The sequence below is a fragment of the Kwoniella shandongensis genome, chromosome 7 (assembly GCF_008629635.2).
Source record: "Kwoniella shandongensis chromosome 7, complete sequence".
Classification (NCBI taxonomy): Eukaryota; Fungi; Basidiomycota; class Tremellomycetes; order Tremellales; family Cryptococcaceae; genus Kwoniella; species Kwoniella shandongensis.
Genome location: NC_089293.1, coordinates 1,022,542 through 1,040,650, shown reverse-complemented (window position 1 = coordinate 1,040,650; position 18,109 = coordinate 1,022,542). Strand labels below are relative to the sequence as shown.

Sequence of the window (18,109 nt, the reverse complement as noted above, 5' to 3'; positions counted from 1 at the left end):
GTGAACACTCTGCTGACTGACTGCTCAATGATGTTCCAAAGAAAGTGTATGATGCTCGATAAGGTGTTAGAAGTGTGGAGAAGTAAGAAGTTTTAGTTGGTGGTAGTCGGAAAATCAACGATGGCCAGTCTTCGATAACTCGGCTATCTACACCTTATCGGAAGTAGCGGTCCGTTCCCGATATGGTAGCCCGGCGCGCTTAGCGCTACAACCACACGCAGTATAAAGCATAAACGTCATAGTGCACAATCAGTCAGTCAATGCATGCGTGGCCGAGCGCTACGATACATTGTGCATAGTTCAATGATACCCTGTAATTCTCGTATTATGCATCATACGTAATGCATCATCATCACAAGAATCGCCCATCTATCTTCGTATCGTCTCCCCGCCTACCCCTGCGCCAGCGCCCACACCGCCACTGCCACTCGCCGCCGCCAAACCCTGTACTGTCTTCTGCATATCTGACCACTCATTATCTCTCGGCGTGACCAGCTTCTCCGCCACGTCGTATACGTATACTTTACCGTCCGAAGAGCCTAATCCGACTTTACGAGAAGTGGTGGGTGATTTGTCCCATGCCAATTTGTTGATCGCTCGAGGAGAGACGGTAGTCGATACAATTGGGACCTGTCCAAGTGGAACGATTGATCAGTCATCGTATCGGCATACACGCACTCTGACGAAGTAGAGCAAACACCGACTTACCTCAACATCTTGGTTCAAGTTCCATAGATCAAACTTTCCGCTCCCGTCTACTGTTCCAAACACTGCCGGATGTTGAGGATGCCACTTGACATCAAACACGTAATCATCCGCTTCTTCGAGCGAATGCAAAGCTCCGACTCCCCTCTCATCCGCTGCTTTGCCATTCGTGTCTCTCGAGCTACCTCCCTGTTGCGTCGCTCCAGGTTTTACAGTCGCTCTCGTTCGCCATAGCTTCACAGTCCAGTCCACTGAACTGGTCAAGAAGAGATCTGAAAAATCGATAGAACCAGTTCCAGGATGGAAATGGAGACCCGTCACAGGTGCTGCGTGTCCGCGATATACGTCGTCAGAGTTTAAGCCGGCTTTGGAGGAAGCGCGATCGTAACGATTTGCCTGGTAGATGGACCCTTCTTCGGTGCCGATCCAGAAGGTGGAGGTTTCGTTATCTGAGAAATCGAGACAGGTGATAGACACCTCGTCGGTCTTGTTATGTGATGGCACAGTCAGAGGCAGCGCTTCCTATGCGTGCCAAACGAGTTCTATTAGCACTTTGTCCGATGTCTGTCATTCCCAATGTCACTTTCACTCACTTGGGGTTGAGCCAACATATCTGTAAGCCAAGAACAGACCAGACCGTCTGTACTGCTCGAAATGAGATTGTTCGCATTCTGCGTGCCGACCATCCTCATCCCGTAAATGGGGTACGTATGCCCCGTAGCAGATAACGGCGTCTTCAACACAGGTAGATGTTTCGCTCGCGTGTCCCATAACAATACCTGACCAGAATACGAACCGCCAAAGATGAGAGTGGGATGGTATGGTGAGAATGTAACGGAGAGGACGTCCGACTGCGCGAAGCGAAAAGTGTAAGCGAGGTCGATATATCACAGAATCGTATAACTTACTGGTGAATGGAAGACGAATTCTGGTCGTTCTAGTAGATGCAAGTTCCACACTGCTACGATACCGTCGGGATCATTGACGGCAGATGGGTTTTTGTTGTACGACGCTGCGACCAGTTCGGGAAACTGGGCGAAGCTCTCCTTTAGCTATGATCACACCGGCTTCGACTTGATTGCGGTACACACCTTAGGCGACCAATCCAAGTCCGTCACCGATCTTCCCGCGGTCCATCTCTCGTCTGAGAACGCGCAGAAGAGCTTGACCTTTTGTCCTTCCGACTCGTCACTACACAACGCATACAATGTCAGTCCGAGTTGGTATTGTGGGGCCGGTGGAGTGAGACTTACAATGCACCATCTATACCTATTGTGTAGTCTTTAATGTAGTCATACCCATCGCTCAGAGCTCTCTGCACGATTCTCGATGACTCTTCTATGAACGCGCTGAAATCTGGTGCTGCAAAGATCGCTTGACGTTGTTCGTCCGACAAGTCTACCACCGCAACGCAATAAGCTTAAAACCCTCACTACACGGTTTCTTCAAAGTGCGATTGTGGCCATACTCACCTGAAACATTCAACTCATCTGTCTTTTCTTTCAACTCTTTCAGTTCCTTCTCCAGCGCTTTTCTTTCCTCTTCTAGCTCTTCTAATATCCGCTTCCGCATTTCATCCTCCGTTTCTCTCCCACTCCCGCTCCCCCTTCGCCGTCTTTGTGGTATACTATCAACGTCATCCTCGCCGTCTGAGGCGCAGTCGATATCGGATGTAGGGGTAGATATGGATACGGTAGTTTGGATAGCTTTGGAATATGTGACGGGTTTGATTACCTGTAAAACATAGCTTTCATTAGCGGTCTTAACGGTGATTGAAGGAGTGGTCCGATATACCTTCGACGGTAGGTCGTAAAGTTCCGCTTGGTGATCTACGTAATCGACAACTTGGAACGGTGATGCCGCAGACTCTCTATATCACACACGCTCCCATTAGCTCAAATTGCGCGGAATAAAGGCGACAAGTCCTGTTTCACGGACCTATCGACCATTCCCTCGCCCCTGAGCAGACTGGCCATCCCACTCGCTCTCCCCAAACTACCATTATCACTCAGTCTGCTCGTTCTTCCCGTTCCTCCAGGCGTATCAGCAACACTAGCTGGCGGAGTCGAGGTTGATCCAGATGCTCGAGCGGGCGTAGCTAGACCCGAAGGCGAATGTCGAGCTGGTGCAGGAGACGCCGGTCGAGCAAGTAATGACTCCACTAGGTCATTCACATCTCTCCGAGAAGTCGCAAGGGGCTATAAAGCTCTCCATTAGCTTAGTTCCCGCTCAAACTGGGTTTCTGAAGGAAGAACGTGAAGAAAAACCCACTTCAGCAGTACTTGATATCGCTTTAGATTGTGATTGAGCAAGCAATTGTTTCCTCTCTTCTCTAGCTCGACGAAGTTCCGCAACTCTCGCTCTTTTCTCTTCAAGTTCTTTCTTCACCCTCTCAGACATCTTGCGACGAGTATGACTTTGATCAGAGGTCGGGTCAAATGTGGAGTAAGACAAGTATCATGTCTTTCGTTGAACAATGATCAAAACACTTAAACGCGTCCAAGCTCGAAACACGACGAACAAGAAGGTCACGTGATCACATTCCGGCGGAAAGGTCCTTGGGTGTAGGGAAAATCACCAATAGTAGTGTTTCAAGCATATGCTTGGCTGCGACAACAGATCAACGCTTCTGAGGTGAAGGCTACAACCATTGGGGTGCGATGACATGGTCCGACTCTGTAAGTGAAATGAGGAGTGGCATCTTGAACACGACATCTAGCATTTTTACTTCGTATTAAGCCTATGCCACTGCTTCCGGCACCCAGCCCGCAGCTTTGCGCTCTTCCTCTCCCACTCCCCAAGCTAGCGGACCATCATCTATCACAGTCGACCTTCTCACATCTCGCGGTGTCATGTTTGCTGTATAGGGGTTGGCTCGATGCATCGATTGGCTAACAAAGTACCTCCAGTGTAAGTTGTATTACCATTTCGACGGGAGATGATGGACCTCGAACGCGACTCACCGATTGTCCCACCAGACCATATCGCCACCGTCTCTCCATTCCATGCTGAAGACGTACTGATTGCAGAGGAAATATCAGCCCAATCGATCTATACTCATAGCAAGCTTGACAGGAATGTGCAGTTGCTCGCTCGCTCGCGTGCCCACCTTTGGTTGAGTACACCAATCGATCAATTCCCAAATCAACTTCTGACTCTCTTCCAACCCCATCCCCAGAACCAACTTCGCATGAGCGGCTATGTACAGTGTTTTCCGCCCATCTGGTCCGACTTGGACTAATTTGTGGTATGCAGGTGGCTTTTTGGCTCTTTCGGCAGCGCTAGGAGCGGAGTAGACGACTGGTGAACCGAGTTTACGAGAGTGCCACAGGCTGTACAAAAAGCAAGTGTCAGCACTGCACAAGAACCTGGGTATGATAGACTACTCTCTCGGTCATGACGCGAGATAGAATTGAGATGAGATGCAAGATTTCGGAAGGGTGGACTGGACAGATGAAATGGCAGAAATCGGTTCTGACGCTCCACTTACTCATGCTCAATGATCAGATCTTCCAGCTGATCCTTCTTCTCTTGAGGTAGGTCCGCATAAGCCTGACGGGTATCGGCGAAGTGGGTCCATGATCCGCCTTGTACCGGTTTCCCGTGCGATAGCAATAAAGAGTACTTTGATCGTTCTTGGTGGTATGTCGAGTCCTGCGCGCACAGGGGTGCCGAGTATAAAATCGCGCGAGTCAGCAAATGCTTTGCCGTGGTATCAAGGATAGCTAGCCAGCCACAAGACCAAGAAGTCGGATGGAAGGACTACGCGCTCCGTATAGCTTGACGACGCGAAGGAGAACAACACTCACAGTGTGCCAGAGACAGTTCCCAAGTGAGTGGTGCCATCTCCTACTATCAGGCTTGACCAGGGATTCATCCAGCTCGATACTGCGTCAAGGAACAATCCATCGTCAGCCTATTCAAAACAAGTCCAATCATGTCCAGACTCTCAGTAGTGACCTCATAAGGTCGCACAAGACTGTAATAAACGAAACTCTCGCTCGCACTCACTTCCCCACATCCCAAAGATAATCCTCTTTGACCCTATCATTCTCTTTTCCATAATAGAACGGATTGGCCTCCAACTTACTCCCCAATTGTTGAGAAAAAGCGATATGACGAGCGTTGTCGAGTCCCGTTTTGCGGAAGATGAGAACTGCATATTTGTCTTGTAGTTTCACGAGCTGCAATCGGCATGATCATACCGTCAGTACTGACATTTCCAATTCACATCGAGTTTCCCGTCCATTTTAGATGCACTTATGTCCATTGCGATCTGAAGTCACCCAGAACGAAAGTTCGGGAGGGTCACTCACCTCATCTCTGATTTCGTCCGAGATAGGCTTACTCCAATCGACCCCTGAGATTTCTGCTCCGAATTCAGAGTCCGAATGTACCATAACAGGTACGACTGTCAGCCCGCTTTCGGTGGTAGTGGGTGCAGGTCCCCCTCTCAGGTGGAGTGTACCAGAGCTACCGGACGCGGTGGTGGGGTATGTACGGATGAGAGAAGTCGTCAACGACATGGTGGCTGTTGTGTGAGCGATATTGTTAAGCAATCGATACAGTGAAAAGTAGATGGACTTTGGTCTCTGTAGCTTCGTTTGCCTGCTATACGCACATATATACAACTCCAGCCTGACTACGTATCGAGGTCCATAGCATGCAGACGGACCAGAAACGCTACGACAGTGATCGCATTGCACCGATTACGCTTATCGGTAACTGTTCCGCATCTCCCGATAGCTTATCGCGGCCTAATGTATCACGGAGATGTGCGATGCGTCGAATCCGATGTCATTGTTAAAATAATCGGGAATGGACCGAAGACCGAAGCGTGGAAAGGACACAGCATAGCGAATTTGAAGAAGAAGGTAGCGAAGCAGCTCAACGTAGATTTCGGATCCAGCGACCGACCACCGTCCAGACCCAAAGGCATAGGCAAACCAAGCGACTGGAAGCATCATAGTAGTGCAACATCGATAAAGCACTCCCACGAATTGGGTGCAACGGACACACACCTTGCCCCTACTTTCTGCCAGCAACACCATACTATGCCCGTCAAGAGCCATACGAGCCGACCCCTCTTGCCTGGGATATACGGTCCCCTACCTACATTCTTTGATGACGAGCAAGAGATCGATTTTGTAAGCTACAAAAGGCATCTACTGCGTGAGTGTCTTTGAGACACATATAGATGGTGTGAGGGGTACAATGAAGCTGATTGCGATATGACGAATTGAATACTTAGGTCTGGCTCGATTGGGTATTGGTGAGTTCTCCGATGGCACTGAACCTTGGAACGGTGATGCTGACAGTGATAATACTCAATAGTACCAGTATGCATGGGTTCCCTAGGCGAAGCTTCACATCTCGTATGTCCCTTGCATCCATTCAATATCGACCAAGTAGAGCGAATATCAATCGACTGCGACGAACTGACGCCCTTTCCCCACAGACACCCGAAGAACGAATCTCGATCATACGTTTTATCCGAGCTACGCTGGATGAAGAAGGGATGGAATCCCGGCCTATCGTCGCAGGTGTCGGAGGCGCAAGTACGAGAGAAAGTATAAGACTAGCACGAGATGCATCAGAGGCAGGAGCGTGAGTCGCAGGTCCTAGACCGGAATCAATCAGGTGCCAAACATAAGAATGGGGTGGTCCGACTCAAGGCTGACGATGGGAAATGGGTGGTAGCGACGCGGGGATGGTGATTCTTCCAGCATACTATGCGGCAAGTCTCAATGCCGATCCTGAACAAGTTATTCAATATTACGTCGATATCTGCGCCGCTTCTCCTGTGAGTGAGCCTCTTCCCAACCAACATGGGATGATCAACCCATGGATCTAGAAAGCATATGAAGTGACATGAGACTGATGCTTGGGAGATCGGACTTAGATCCCGATACTGTTGTACAATTTCCCGGCGAATTCGGCAGGGCAAGATATGTCTTCTGATATCATTGAAGAGATAATGAGACGTGCTCCGAATCTGTGTGGTGTCAAATTGACGTAAGTCGGCCCCTCCTAGCGTAACACGGCTTCATCTTCCTCCGACCAGTTCTGTAGGAGGCCTAAAGCGTCTGGAATCCAAGTGCGAGCTGAGCTGAGCCGAGCTGAGCTGAGTTGGTTCTCGTAGTTGTCCCGGAAGTATGTCCAAATTACTCCGTCTCAAATCGGCTCTTGCCACAGATCCCACTCTCACTTCCTCCCGATCTCATTCCTTCCCCTTCCTCCTACTTGACGGTCTCATCTCCGATCTCATACCTTGGATGTCAGCCGGCGGCCACGGTACAGTCAGCGGTATACCAAACTTTGCCCCATCAGCAGGGGTAAGGTTACTCAACCTCTGTCAGAAGCCGAACAAGAGTGTGGAGGAAATCGAGGAGATGAAGATGATTCAGGACGTATTGAGTAGGGCTGACGTACTTGCCGTTCCGGGGGGTGTGAGAGCTATGAGTGAGTCTTCGAGTGCAGTCAGGCGTGGATAAGCGCGCTAATTGGTTTGTGGTTGTCCTAGAATACGTACTGCACAGGTTGCATGGGTATAGTCTCGCACCTCGAAGACCGTTACTCCCGCTCAGCGCAGAGGAGGGAGAGAAAGTAATGATGACGTTCAAACCCATGTTAGACCTAGAAGCATCTTTGGAAAAGAAGATGTTGAAAAGCTTGTAGATTACATGTATGGTATGCATCTTGTCTGCCGATATGAAGCAGATGCGGGTAATAGTAGGAGTACAATGCGGATATAGTCGATAATGGGATGTGCTGTCGCTGTCGTTTAGTACTTGTGTCGCGTGGAGTAATCTGAGGTGAAACATGTTTTTGATTAGCAAACACAGCAAAACGGAAATGGCGAGATGAGTAATCTACCTTTTGGTGAGACGACCAGACCTCGACCCTTCGAGGCACCTCGGTATACGGTCTCGATGATGTCGATCATCTGCAAATAGGATCGTAGAATGAGTTTGGAAATCCCTGGAAATCACTACAACGAGAAGTGGATATCGCGCTTACCTCCTGTTTGTCTACTATAGGCCAATTTCTGCGAAGAGGTCATTGTATGTCAGCGTCTGTTGTTCTTGAGAGCTTCGACAATCACACAGGTTACAAAAAGTCCCTTGGCCATCCGAGCAAGTAGGTGTGATGGAAAAGCCCACCCAACTTACATTTTGTTGTTGTTACCTGTTCCCAAATCTATCATGATATGTTTATTTCTGCGCGGTCATCAACTCGTCAGCTGGTGGTTTCCTAAACAAGAAGGACAAATCAGAAGAAGCTGTAGATACTACTCACCTATAGAAGAACATGAGTGTACAAGGGTCGTACAACTCGTACATTTTGTTGAAATCCGGAACTTCTGTAACGTCGACTGTACATAACCCTGATCGTCAGCTTCACCTCACGAGATATACACTGCTTTAGTCGCAGCTGAGTCTTTTCGAGAAACGTTTGGACGTACCCAGATAGATGACTGCGAAATTTTGGACTTTCTCCGATACGCCGTATAACGTCTCGTCCATCGCCATACATTGTTCGTCGTGATCGTGTCCGAATCGTATGCACACTACTCGGTCTTCTTCAACGAGAATGGCCTGGTCGACATGCCACCCGGAGTGGAGACTGCAGTCGAGGGTGCATTAGCAACCGGACAACAAGAGTCTGCGGTGTGAGTCTGGCGAGAAGCCCGCATGGCAACTTGAGGATTTGACAATCCTGCTAAGGGAAAAAGGGGGGAGGAGGTGAGGAAGATTACTTACTGGGTCATAAAATACGACATTTTGGGCCAGTCCTCCTATCCTTTAGTACTCGAGAGTGTTCCCGTGATAGTTGATGGTATAAGGCGACCTTCCCGACAGTGAGAAAGACGAAGAAAGCAAGTTGTTAACAAGCAATGTTATCCAGTTCAAAGTGCTCGAGCAGCGAACAAGCAACAAAGCAAGGCTAGGTGGCAAAACACCACGTGACATTTCTGGACCTTAAAAGACACACCGTGGGAAAGTGATAACCGAGTTCCACCCATGACTAGACCGAGGTGACGTCTCCTTCGCATTCTGTAACAACTAAGTTACTTGCGTCTCACCAACCAGGTCCTTATTCTTTCCATTATCCGCTCAGTCCTCATTATCACTCCTTCCTGCATATTCACTTACTGCATTCCTGCTATTCCAATATCCATCTCACAATGGTCGCTATCACACTTGCACGAGTCGCTCCTCGAGTAGCTATCAGAGCTGCTCCTCTTAGATCTTTCGCAGCAATGAGGTCGAAACACACTTTGCCAGAGTTGCCATATGCCTATGATGTGAGTGGAGTGTTGGTGTGGCTTTACGTACCACATATACCATCTGCATTTGCATGCGCCTGGAACCTGTCGACTTTTTCTTAAAGCTCTTAGCTGCTCCTCCACCCAGAGTCTGAATGCTGATGCTTCCTCACTTATAGGCTCTCGAGCCTTCCATCTCTTCCGAGATCATGACACTCCACCACACCAAGCATCACCAAACCTACGTTAACGGTCTCAACGCCGCTGAAGAGACTTTGTCAAAGCTCCAGGCCAGTGGGGATGTCAAGGCGGCTATCGCTTTGCAGCCCGCTCTCAAGTTCAACGGTGGTGGACACATGTGAGTGGGGAACGTGTATTGGAATCGTTGCTGGAACCGAGCTGATCCTGCGTGTCGTCCGTCACATTCAAACAGTAACCACTCTGTGAGTCTACTTATCCTACGTCCTCAACCCCGTTGTCAACTTCCTCGATTTTAGATCATCCTCTGCCATGCCATAACCAATGGCATCGTCTGGAATGTTCTATTCCAGCTAACCTTCCTTTGCTCTTCTCCAGCTCTTCTGGAAGAACCTCGCCCCCCACGGTTCTGCTCAAGCCAAGCCTCCCACCTCTGGTGCTCTCTACGACCAGATCCAAGCCGACTTCGGCGGTCTCGAGAACCTTAGGCAGGAGGTGAACACCAAGACTGCCGCTGTACAGGGTAGTGGTTGGGGTTGGTTGGGTTACAACAAGGCCACGAAGAAGTTGGAGGTCGTCACTACTGCCAACCAGGACCCTTTGTTGTGTGAGTGAGATCTCCTTTCCGCTCTTGAGAAGTGGTGACTGTCCAGGCTGTCCTGGCAGGACATCAATGGGAATATAATCCCGCAGGTGCTCGCTGCATCAGTCTCTGTACAATGAGGAGAAGAAATAGCTACAGATGCATTGTTGGCGAGCGGCCTGCTAATTCAAATTCCTTCGCAGCTCACGTCCCCATTCTCGGTATCGACATCTGGGAGCACGCGTAAGTGTTGACTTCTAGCACCACAGTAGCACCACTGTGGATCGCAGCTAACCCACATCCCTACAACAGCTTCTACCTCCAATACAAGAACGTCAAGCCCGACGTGAGTTGCGAGACCAACCTGGGTTAAACAAAGCTGACCACTCACGCCCTCATAGTACCTCAACGCTATCTGGGACGTCATCAACTTTGAGGAGGCCGAGAAGCGACTCAAGGAGGCTTTGTAATTCGCTTCGTTATAGAAGTGTGAAAGAACGGAAGGACGACAGGAAGGACGACAGGAAGGAAGAAGGAAGAAGTTGAATTATGAATGATGCATGGTATCAAGTACATATACATGTCCACGTGCTGTTTCTACCTCTGCCTCAGACGCCCTTAGAGACGATTATAGTCCTAGCAATCGGCGCTCGTCATCTGTTCCTTCACTCCATCGATGATCTTCTACATTGTTCGGGACAGCAGCGCTTCTCCTCTCCTTTCTAGGTTTGACACCTTTTTTCCCACTTTTGGGCGTTATGCCATCTCGATCCGATTCTCCCCTCTCCCACGCTCTCATCTCATCATAAGTACATCTCTTCCACCGTTCCTCCCCAACTCTCTTCTGTTCTCCTTCTCCTTCCCCTAGTCCTCCTAACGGAGATCCAGTGACGTCGACAGGTCTCACCCAGACTAAATTATCCCATAATCTCCTGTAAGTCCGCCTAACCAACCTGTTGGTCAAGACGCGGGGTACACCCCACGTACGAGGATTAGCTCGTGTAGCTTTTGGTCGAGGAGGAGGGTACGGTTCTTCGCGCAGAGTAGGGTTGAGTTTGGAGGGGAAAATGAGACGGATATGTTTTGGTAGTGCTGCTGTTGATGAGATAGGCAAGGATGACGATGAAGGGGTGGTCTTGTCGGAAAGACCGGGTAAAGAGTGAGAATCAGGTGGGAGACCAGCAAAGTGTCGCAAGTTGGCAATAACACCTGTCCTCTCCCAGCCTGTACCCTTAACGACGCCGTCCATATCGTTCACGAGGTGGAGCTGTGATGCCGATGATGATGGTAGGACGATAGGAGGTTTCACATCTTCCCAGGATTTGTAAGTCTGTCGAAGGGCGATCTTCCTCACTCTACAGTCTGGTAAAGTTTTGCGAGCTCGAGGTTGTGCTTCAGATGGAGGGGGTGGGGGTGGACGAAGTGGGAGTAGAGGTGGGGGGAGAGGAGTTCGGGTTGTTGAGCCGTATGGTAGGGAGATTGCCTAAATCATACAGAGTATTCAGATTAGCATCGTTCAGCGTCGGGCTAAGGAGATGGCTTTGACAAACGCAGAAGGTATGGAGTGATATAGATCTAGTCTCAGGGAGCGAGGGCAAGGAGGATGACCCGAGGACCAAGAAGAGGAAAGACAGAGCAAAGTATATTCAAACTCACCCTGATCAACTCCCATCTTACAGATCCACGTTGACCATAACTTTCTTCTAACAGTCTTGTCAAAGCATGAGGATGACAAGCGACCGCTGCTCTAAGTCTGTTCAAGTGCTACAAACGAACAGAATGTCAAAATTAGCTGAGTCCGCTTCTCTCTGTTCAAGGCGAAGAAAGGTGCTGCTTCGTCACAATGCATGATGAAAGATAGGGTTTGTTCGATGAACTTACCTCCTGAGCCTCACTGATGGCTTTCAAACGACGATGTTTTCTTATACTCGCTGCTTTTGAGCTCTCTGCGTGAGGTACGTCTCCGTCCACCTCCTCAGCAATAGCAGTAGAGTCCAATTCGATCGCTCCTTGTACGAACGACGGTGACGCCCCAGGCGTCTCTAGTAATCGTCTGAAACGAGGTTGGAGGATTGACCATACGTGAGGATCAGGTAGTAGTCGGAGATGTTGTAAGAATGATCGATAGAGATGTGCTGGATGAGGTATAGTCCCAAGTGGTGGAAGGAGGGACATTCCTTCAGCTCTGGCTTGGTAAGCGTTTTGTCTCCCCTCGTCGAGTCGACTCCTCTTTGCCCAGTGACTATGACTGTACCCAGCTTTCCCCCTTCGTCGACGCTATATACTTGGTGTCGCTGAAAGCCAAAACAAAGTTGCCGACGGAGATTTCCACCTAATTCGTTCCTTCGCGACACGTTCCTCCCACGTGGCAATGACGTCAAACTACCCAAGAGTCGGTTACTACTGTACATGGTGCTACTGTACTCGTATGATGATGTGATCGACATTTTACTCCCTCCTCTATCGATCGTCAGCAGACTCAGTATCACCCAGTATAATACAAAAGTATCGTCATCCTATTCCTATTCTACTTCTTCAACCTTGCTTGTTCAAACAGATACAATTCGATAAGTGAGTCTTGTTCATCTCTCTTACACACCACTCTCTCTCTCTCTACATTTATCATCCACCACGCCCTTTGCAACGACACAATGCTGACATTCTCCCGTTCACTCACTTCTCTCCCTCTCACCGCCGCTGGTCGACCTCGTTCTTCCGCTCTTTCACTCGCCTCTCTCCCTTTCCGCACCCTGACCACCTCTCCTGCCCAACGCACTTCTCTTCCTACTGCTACTACTACTACCGGTGCCACTACTCACCTACGCCGCACCTTCTCCACCACATCTAGGATGTCCGACCAATACACCGCTGCATCGGGAACTTCCCCCTCGTTGACCGAGAAACTCACCACCCTGAGAGAATTCCTCAACACTCAAAAATCAGTGATGCTCGTTACAGTCAGCGAGGACGGTTCGCTCCATGCTAGGACGATGGCGATCAGTGAAATCACAAAGGACTGGAAGTTCAGGTTTGTGTATGATAATGAGAGCCATAAAGACGCAGAGGTCAAGAATGAGTGAGTGGGCGGGTCAAGTTTGGCTTCTCGTACTAGTCTGTAATGGCGTAATATATTACATTTTGGCTGTTCCCGTTGTTCTTATTTCCTCTCACGGTCAACGATGAGCGGCAGTATTCGTGTGATTAATATGCTGATCGTCTCTCTTCTCCCCCAGCTCACACGTCAACCTCAATGCCGACGGTATGACCCAGAACAAGGGATGGGTCTCCATCGCCGGTAAAGCCACGTAAGTCGAGTCAAATTCAGCAAACTCAGCGTCTAGTCCATCGGCACGAGCCTTGCTGACATCCTGACATCCCGTCACTCCTATTTTAGCCGAAGCACCGACCGAGAACTCGTCAAACACCTCTACACTCCCACTCTTAAAGCTTGGTTCGCCGACAAGGGCGACGGAGTCCGTGATGGCTCGCCTAACGATCCCCGTCTCACCGTCCTCGAGGTCAAGGTCGACGAGATCCGTCATTTCCACCAGGTTAAGACTACCCTCGGCACAATCACAGATGTCGTTGCCAGTACGATCACCGGTTCCACTGCTACCCCCGGGGAAGTCAGGACTATCACCGGCGAGGAGATCGCTAGTGCTTGGTCAAAGGGAGAGCTCAAGGAGCCTTAGTTTGGAGTTGGAGATGAAAGTGTAATGAAGTCAAGAAGAAGTTGATGATGATGAAACAACATGCATTGATGTATCGATACAATAAATTGAATCCATAGCTCTAAGTCGGGGCGTGCAATGATAGTGTACAGCGTTAAATTTCGTAATTCTTCGATCATCACGGTCGTCGATGATGTGGGTGACTAAGAGTGTCTTTCGTCACTAAGACCGACGAGCGCTCGTGCCGATGCAACTCACCGCCATCGTAATCCCAGCACGTCAAATATATCTTGTTCAGTATTCGAAGCAATCAACTCCCCTGTACAACAACAAGCCAATCATCAAAACTTGTTTCCAACATACTCAGCCAAGGTTCAGACTCACCCTCTGTCGTCTTGAGGCCATCCCGTCCTCGAAGCACGCCTTTATACAGTCCTCGTTGGTTGAGACTGTATCCCAATTTCCTTGCATAGAGCCGGAGAGAACGGTTGAACTGTTAACCGAAGGGCAAGGTAAGCTTGGTGCTTACAAAAGACTGGGCAGCAGCGCGAGAAGGAGTAGCACTTTATCCAGTTGCGGCACTTACGACTTCGTTACCTATGAGAAGCATCAATCGTCAGCTGTCACTCCAAAGTTGTCGGTCTTTCCTACCGCAAGGCTGATATTGGAAGACACCCGAAACACCACTCACCGGTGAAGTAAATCAGCGCCGCTCCCCACTGTTCATACGGGATACACAGGATATCTACGTAGATTACCAGCGGTCAGCTGGACTCGCTCACTCTCTGGCACGCAGCCGTACACGAACTTCACTACACACCTATCCGTCTATACTTGCTCGAAGGGCTCACCTTGCCCACGCCCATCCATTTCGCTTCAGGTGCATTCCAATCAGACGGTGCCCCAAGCTAGCAGAGTGACAGCACAGCGAATCAATATTGACATTATCCGCTTCTCGGACTAAACTCACATCATGCGTGATGACTCCTTTCTCCCTCAATAGCTTAACCAGATCCCCCAACACGCCTTTCTGATTCTGTCCCTCCTTCGTAATGAGGATATCTACATCCCCACTATCCTCTTGTCCGCGTCTGTAACTCCCCATGATCTCGACCCATAATCCCGGATCGAGCTCCATCGCAGCAGCTTTGATCAGCTCGAAGAGCTGCTTACACTCTTCTCGAGGTATGCGGGCTTTTAGATCTTCGTAAAGTGACAGACCGACTTGTTGGCCCGGTGTGAGTGGGTAGTGACCCGTTCGTAGATCGGTGATGGATCGAGCGCCGAGACGATATAGTTCATTCGCGACTTGACGGCCTGTCTCATGCTGAGTCAGTTCCATTTCCCCTATCTTTCTCTGCGCCCGGAATGGCAAGGGGATAGCGAAGTGTCAGAAGTGACTTCGGAGTACGTACCGACTCCATAGATGTCCTTGAACAACCCCACACACCTGGCTTGCTCCGTATCTTCATAGAACCCTCGGCCTGGCGCACCGGACAAGAACTCGTCTATCTGCAGAAAGCGTCAGCGCCGGAATGCCAGCAGGGAGTTGTCACTCACTCTTTCTGCTAAGCCAGATCCTATCCCTGGTATCGCTCTTGCCTGCGCTCCTGTTGTGATCGGGTATTCGATTCCTTCGAGCGGTTTGTCAGTAGGTTTTGCAATCGTGGAGGAAACCAACTCACTTCTCATGATACTAGCAGCTGTTCATCCCAGACACTTTATACATCAGCTGGATCTCGCCCTTGCGGATACTGCACAGCTTACCCCTCTGGTAACCCCGTATGGCAAAAGCACTTTTCCCCACTTGACCCGCATACATCTCATGCAACCTCTCAAACTGCTGAGCGAGCCATTCGTTCGGTCCTTTGTAACCTTTCCCATCGTTCTTCTGTCCACACTTGAACCTGTCAGCGGTGGGGTTTGGGTTCTTAGGCTGCAACTATACCAGGGACGATCAAGCTGAGATCGCAAGGCAAGATGCGGCAAACAAGACTCACGGCTGTGTCATTCTTCGCTGCCGAGCGGGTAATCGGCTTCTGCGCACCGTCGTCCTCATTGTCGGATGGCTGGAACGACTGGTCAGCTTAATACCCTACGGAAGGATTTGCAAGCTGACCCACCTCAGGATCTGACAAACTACCTTCAATGACTCCTTCTATCATTTCGTCTAACGCATCTCTCTCCCCTTTAGCAGCCTTTGACCAGCCCGGCCCATCGGCCACAAGGTGTCTTGTGGCCACACCTCGTGGCAACTCCCTCGTCGATGGTTCAACTATCGGCTGGACAGGTACGGGTACAGCTTCACGTTCCGGTACAGGAGGGAAGATTGTCATTGAGCGAGTTTCGGCAGCACGAGTCTTCTTCTTCGACGATTCTTCCGTGTCAGAGTCGGATGCGGTCGGTTCCCGTTTCCTATAAATAACAGAAACATAGAGGTCAACGCTGTAGCAAGACAAAACTAGTCCCACGGTTGTATGGACGTACCTTGAGATGCTGACGCTCTTCCCGCGAAGCTGGTCTGTTATGTCAAACATCCTTGAAGTGGGACGGATGGCAGTGACAGAAACAGCTCTTTGGAACGAGGTCTTCGGGAAGCTGAGCCATGGCGAAGGGTCGAGTAAAGTTCCCTGAAGCCCAACATCAGCGATATGCAACAGAGGTAATGTTATACTGCGATAAACTCACAGCCAGCTTGCATTGTACTACCCAATCCCATTTCACGCAGATCGTATTCTCCGGCAGTTCGCTAAGCGATTCCAGGCCCAACCTCTGAGCCAACATCGAAGCTGATTTCCCCGCATCGTATATGACGTGTGTGATAGCTGTATCTGGCTGAAGGGTCACCTGTCCGCCAAGCTTCGATATCTGGTACAGTGTGTTCTCGTCAGCTTGCTCTCGCGCATGTAACAATATCGCCAGCTCACGATTTCCCAACGCTGCTTGTGCTTTGCAACCTGGTTAATTTCAGGTGGTATACAGAACCTCAATCCCTCGAAGACTTTGCCTCCCAGCCCTGTCAGCCCACCCGCGCCAGCCAACATCGTGGGCGCCTTGTTGACGGTGGTTCCACCCTTGCCCTTGCTCTTGCCTTTGGCTCCACCTTCTTTCGTTGTCAAACTTTTTGCAAACACTTCGAAATGTTTCGTCACTGCCACTAGGTCCTTTTTACTTTTCATACCTAGCTCTTTGCCAATTGGTACAGGCGTTGCAGGATCATCTCTACGACCCTTACCTTCGCCAATTGTCGTACTGGTGAGATGTGGTCGGGTAGGCGGTGTATCGATGGGAGAAGCAACGTATTCTGGCGTATCTAGGAGGGTGGATCGACGCCGCCGAGTACGTGGTGGTGAGATGGGCTGTGCCTTCTTCGGAACAAGGGGAGGCGGAGGGAGACGTGGTGTGGTGTTATCAGTGGGCGTAGGGACAGAGGGGAAATCGGAGGTGACTAGTGGTCGGGGTGTTGATGTTTGAAGGATGTGAGACGGATGAAACGAGGGAGGGATGAAAGTCGATGTCTCCGCAGCTAGGGGAGGAAGTGATGTTGGAGACTCATGTATCGGCTCGTTGAAAAGCCCACCAGGGACAGAGGAAGATGACTCTTGCTCATCCGGTTGCACCTCCACCTCCCCTCCAGTCGGTAGGATCACCAGCTCTTCCTCATGCAGCTTATGGACGGGGGCTGGTTCCGGTCTCTCCTTCTGCCTTATCTCATCCCTCACGTCCTCTGAGAACGCTTTCACCTCTTCTGACGACTCGACTAACTCGCCCGAAGCATCCACTTCATCCAAGTCTGACCAGAAGTCGCGCCGTCGACGAGGATGTGCGGTCGTCATATCCCAAAGCAGCTCTGTGGGTTAGCTGATAGGTATACAAAGCAGTGGAGTTCAATTGTACGTCATATTCGTTGTCGTCGTGATGCAGTAGTGTCGGACATGGTCGAGTTCGTCTGGAGAATGCAAATGTATGAAGAGTGTTGCCCAAGTATAAAGTGTAGTTGTACACGTCAACTTAGAACCGATTTCAGACATTTGTGCTTCGCAACATGTAAACATTCGTGGCAACCACGTGGCTCGACGAGGTGGTGGCAAAGGATCGCAAAACCCTGGACCCGGCCATCGTATACGAGCGGGCAAGGAGCATGCATATATCACACATGCAGGTTGACGGGTGCAGTGCGAAGGGACAGCTAGCTCAAGTACAAAGTGCAGGGATTGTCCTGATGTGTGGACGACTGGCGAAGAACGAGAAGGATACTGAGCGGAAAGGCCACTGATTGGCGTGGCGGTCGTCATGGTTACAGTCTCTTGCGCCCTCGCCGTCGCTCCGATAGCATGGTCCGGCCGAAGTAAGGTAGCGGAATGCGGACCATGCACGTTCACACACGCTGTCACCATGAGCCCAAAGGACTCCTCCTTTCTATCATCAACCTACTCGTCTGTGTGAACCGTGACATCGATCGCAACGACAACAACAGATTGTAAGCTTCCCCCTTCATTCTTCTTTTCTGTTCGTTCTTCAAACAGATTCATCATTGTGTCTCATCATCATCAACAATATACACCTCCCTTGTGCACACTCGAATCATATGCTTACTTGGCCCTGTTCGATTTCGGGCTGTTCCAACAGGTCCATGCCCAAAGTTGGATCATGTCTAACGTGCTATCAACACTTCTGCCAAGG

The 18,109-nt window shown here is 50.1% G+C and overlaps 8 protein-coding genes across 8 annotated transcripts; 3 read left to right on the top strand and 5 right to left on the bottom strand.

The window, feature by feature from the left end:
- Window positions 1-369: 369 nt before the first annotated feature.
- Window positions 370-3,105, bottom strand: CI109_104265 (uncharacterized protein; the record flags this gene model as incomplete). Its single annotated transcript, XM_032003997.1, has 10 exons — window positions 370-630; window positions 709-1,227; window positions 1,299-1,556; window positions 1,614-1,736; window positions 1,797-1,896; window positions 1,959-2,103; window positions 2,178-2,439; window positions 2,500-2,575; window positions 2,644-2,903; window positions 2,977-3,105. 10 exons carry the CDS (start codon window positions 3,103-3,105, stop codon window positions 370-372), a joined length of 2,133 nt encoding a protein of 710 aa, XP_031861599.1.
- Window positions 3,106-3,445: 340 nt separating this feature from the next.
- On the bottom strand, window positions 3,446-5,231 carry CI109_104264 (uncharacterized protein; the record flags this gene model as incomplete). The annotated part of the gene is made up of 7 exons (XM_032003998.1): window positions 3,446-3,596; window positions 3,669-3,724; window positions 3,815-4,037; window positions 4,196-4,359; window positions 4,515-4,593; window positions 4,717-4,889; window positions 5,022-5,231. The coding sequence occupies 7 exons, from the start codon at window positions 5,229-5,231 to the stop codon at window positions 3,446-3,448; spliced, it is 1,056 nt and encodes a 351-aa protein (XP_031861600.1).
- Window positions 5,232-5,759: 528 nt separating this feature from the next.
- On the top strand, window positions 5,760-7,383 carry CI109_104263 (uncharacterized protein; the record flags this gene model as incomplete). The annotated part of the gene is made up of 8 exons (XM_032003999.1): window positions 5,760-5,877; window positions 5,957-5,977; window positions 6,040-6,080; window positions 6,164-6,312; window positions 6,406-6,508; window positions 6,608-6,720; window positions 6,848-7,167; window positions 7,229-7,383. 8 exons carry the CDS (start codon window positions 5,760-5,762, stop codon window positions 7,381-7,383), a joined length of 1,020 nt encoding a protein of 339 aa, XP_031861601.1.
- A 106-nt stretch (window positions 7,384-7,489) lies between these two features.
- CI109_104262 (thioredoxin-like protein 4A) lies at window positions 7,490-8,488 on the bottom strand (the record flags this gene model as incomplete). The annotated part of the gene is made up of 7 exons (XM_032004000.1): window positions 7,490-7,515; window positions 7,582-7,651; window positions 7,726-7,753; window positions 7,878-7,925; window positions 8,005-8,080; window positions 8,171-8,331; window positions 8,469-8,488. The coding sequence occupies 7 exons, from the start codon at window positions 8,486-8,488 to the stop codon at window positions 7,490-7,492; spliced, it is 429 nt and encodes a 142-aa protein (XP_031861602.1).
- Window positions 8,489-8,893: 405 nt separating this feature from the next.
- CI109_104261 (uncharacterized protein) lies at window positions 8,894-10,225 on the top strand (the record flags this gene model as incomplete). Its single annotated transcript, XM_032004001.1, has 7 exons — window positions 8,894-9,013; window positions 9,154-9,332; window positions 9,408-9,417; window positions 9,551-9,779; window positions 9,959-9,998; window positions 10,068-10,101; window positions 10,157-10,225. 7 exons carry the CDS (start codon window positions 8,894-8,896, stop codon window positions 10,223-10,225), a joined length of 681 nt encoding a protein of 226 aa, XP_031861603.1.
- Window positions 10,226-10,383: 158 nt separating this feature from the next.
- On the bottom strand, window positions 10,384-11,930 carry CI109_104260 (uncharacterized protein; the record flags this gene model as incomplete). Its single annotated transcript, XM_032004002.1, has 3 exons — window positions 10,384-11,238; window positions 11,412-11,519; window positions 11,637-11,930. The coding sequence occupies 3 exons, from the start codon at window positions 11,928-11,930 to the stop codon at window positions 10,384-10,386; spliced, it is 1,257 nt and encodes a 418-aa protein (XP_031861604.1).
- A 674-nt stretch (window positions 11,931-12,604) lies between these two features.
- On the top strand, window positions 12,605-13,447 carry CI109_104259 (uncharacterized protein; the record flags this gene model as incomplete). Its single annotated transcript, XM_032004003.2, has 3 exons — window positions 12,605-12,831; window positions 12,989-13,060; window positions 13,150-13,447. 3 exons carry the CDS (start codon window positions 12,605-12,607, stop codon window positions 13,445-13,447), a joined length of 597 nt encoding a protein of 198 aa, XP_031861605.2.
- A 157-nt stretch (window positions 13,448-13,604) lies between these two features.
- CI109_104258 (uncharacterized protein) lies at window positions 13,605-17,262 on the bottom strand (the record flags this gene model as incomplete). The annotated part of the gene is made up of 16 exons (XM_032004004.2): window positions 13,605-13,629; window positions 13,685-13,745; window positions 13,811-13,919; window positions 14,013-14,023; window positions 14,118-14,171; window positions 14,247-14,334; window positions 14,397-14,743; window positions 14,842-14,938; window positions 14,987-15,060; window positions 15,112-15,129; window positions 15,194-15,368; window positions 15,427-15,495; window positions 15,550-15,841; window positions 15,914-16,056; window positions 16,115-16,294; window positions 16,354-17,262. 16 exons carry the CDS (start codon window positions 17,260-17,262, stop codon window positions 13,605-13,607), a joined length of 2,652 nt encoding a protein of 883 aa, XP_031861606.2.
- Between the last annotated feature and the right edge of the window lie 847 nt (window positions 17,263-18,109).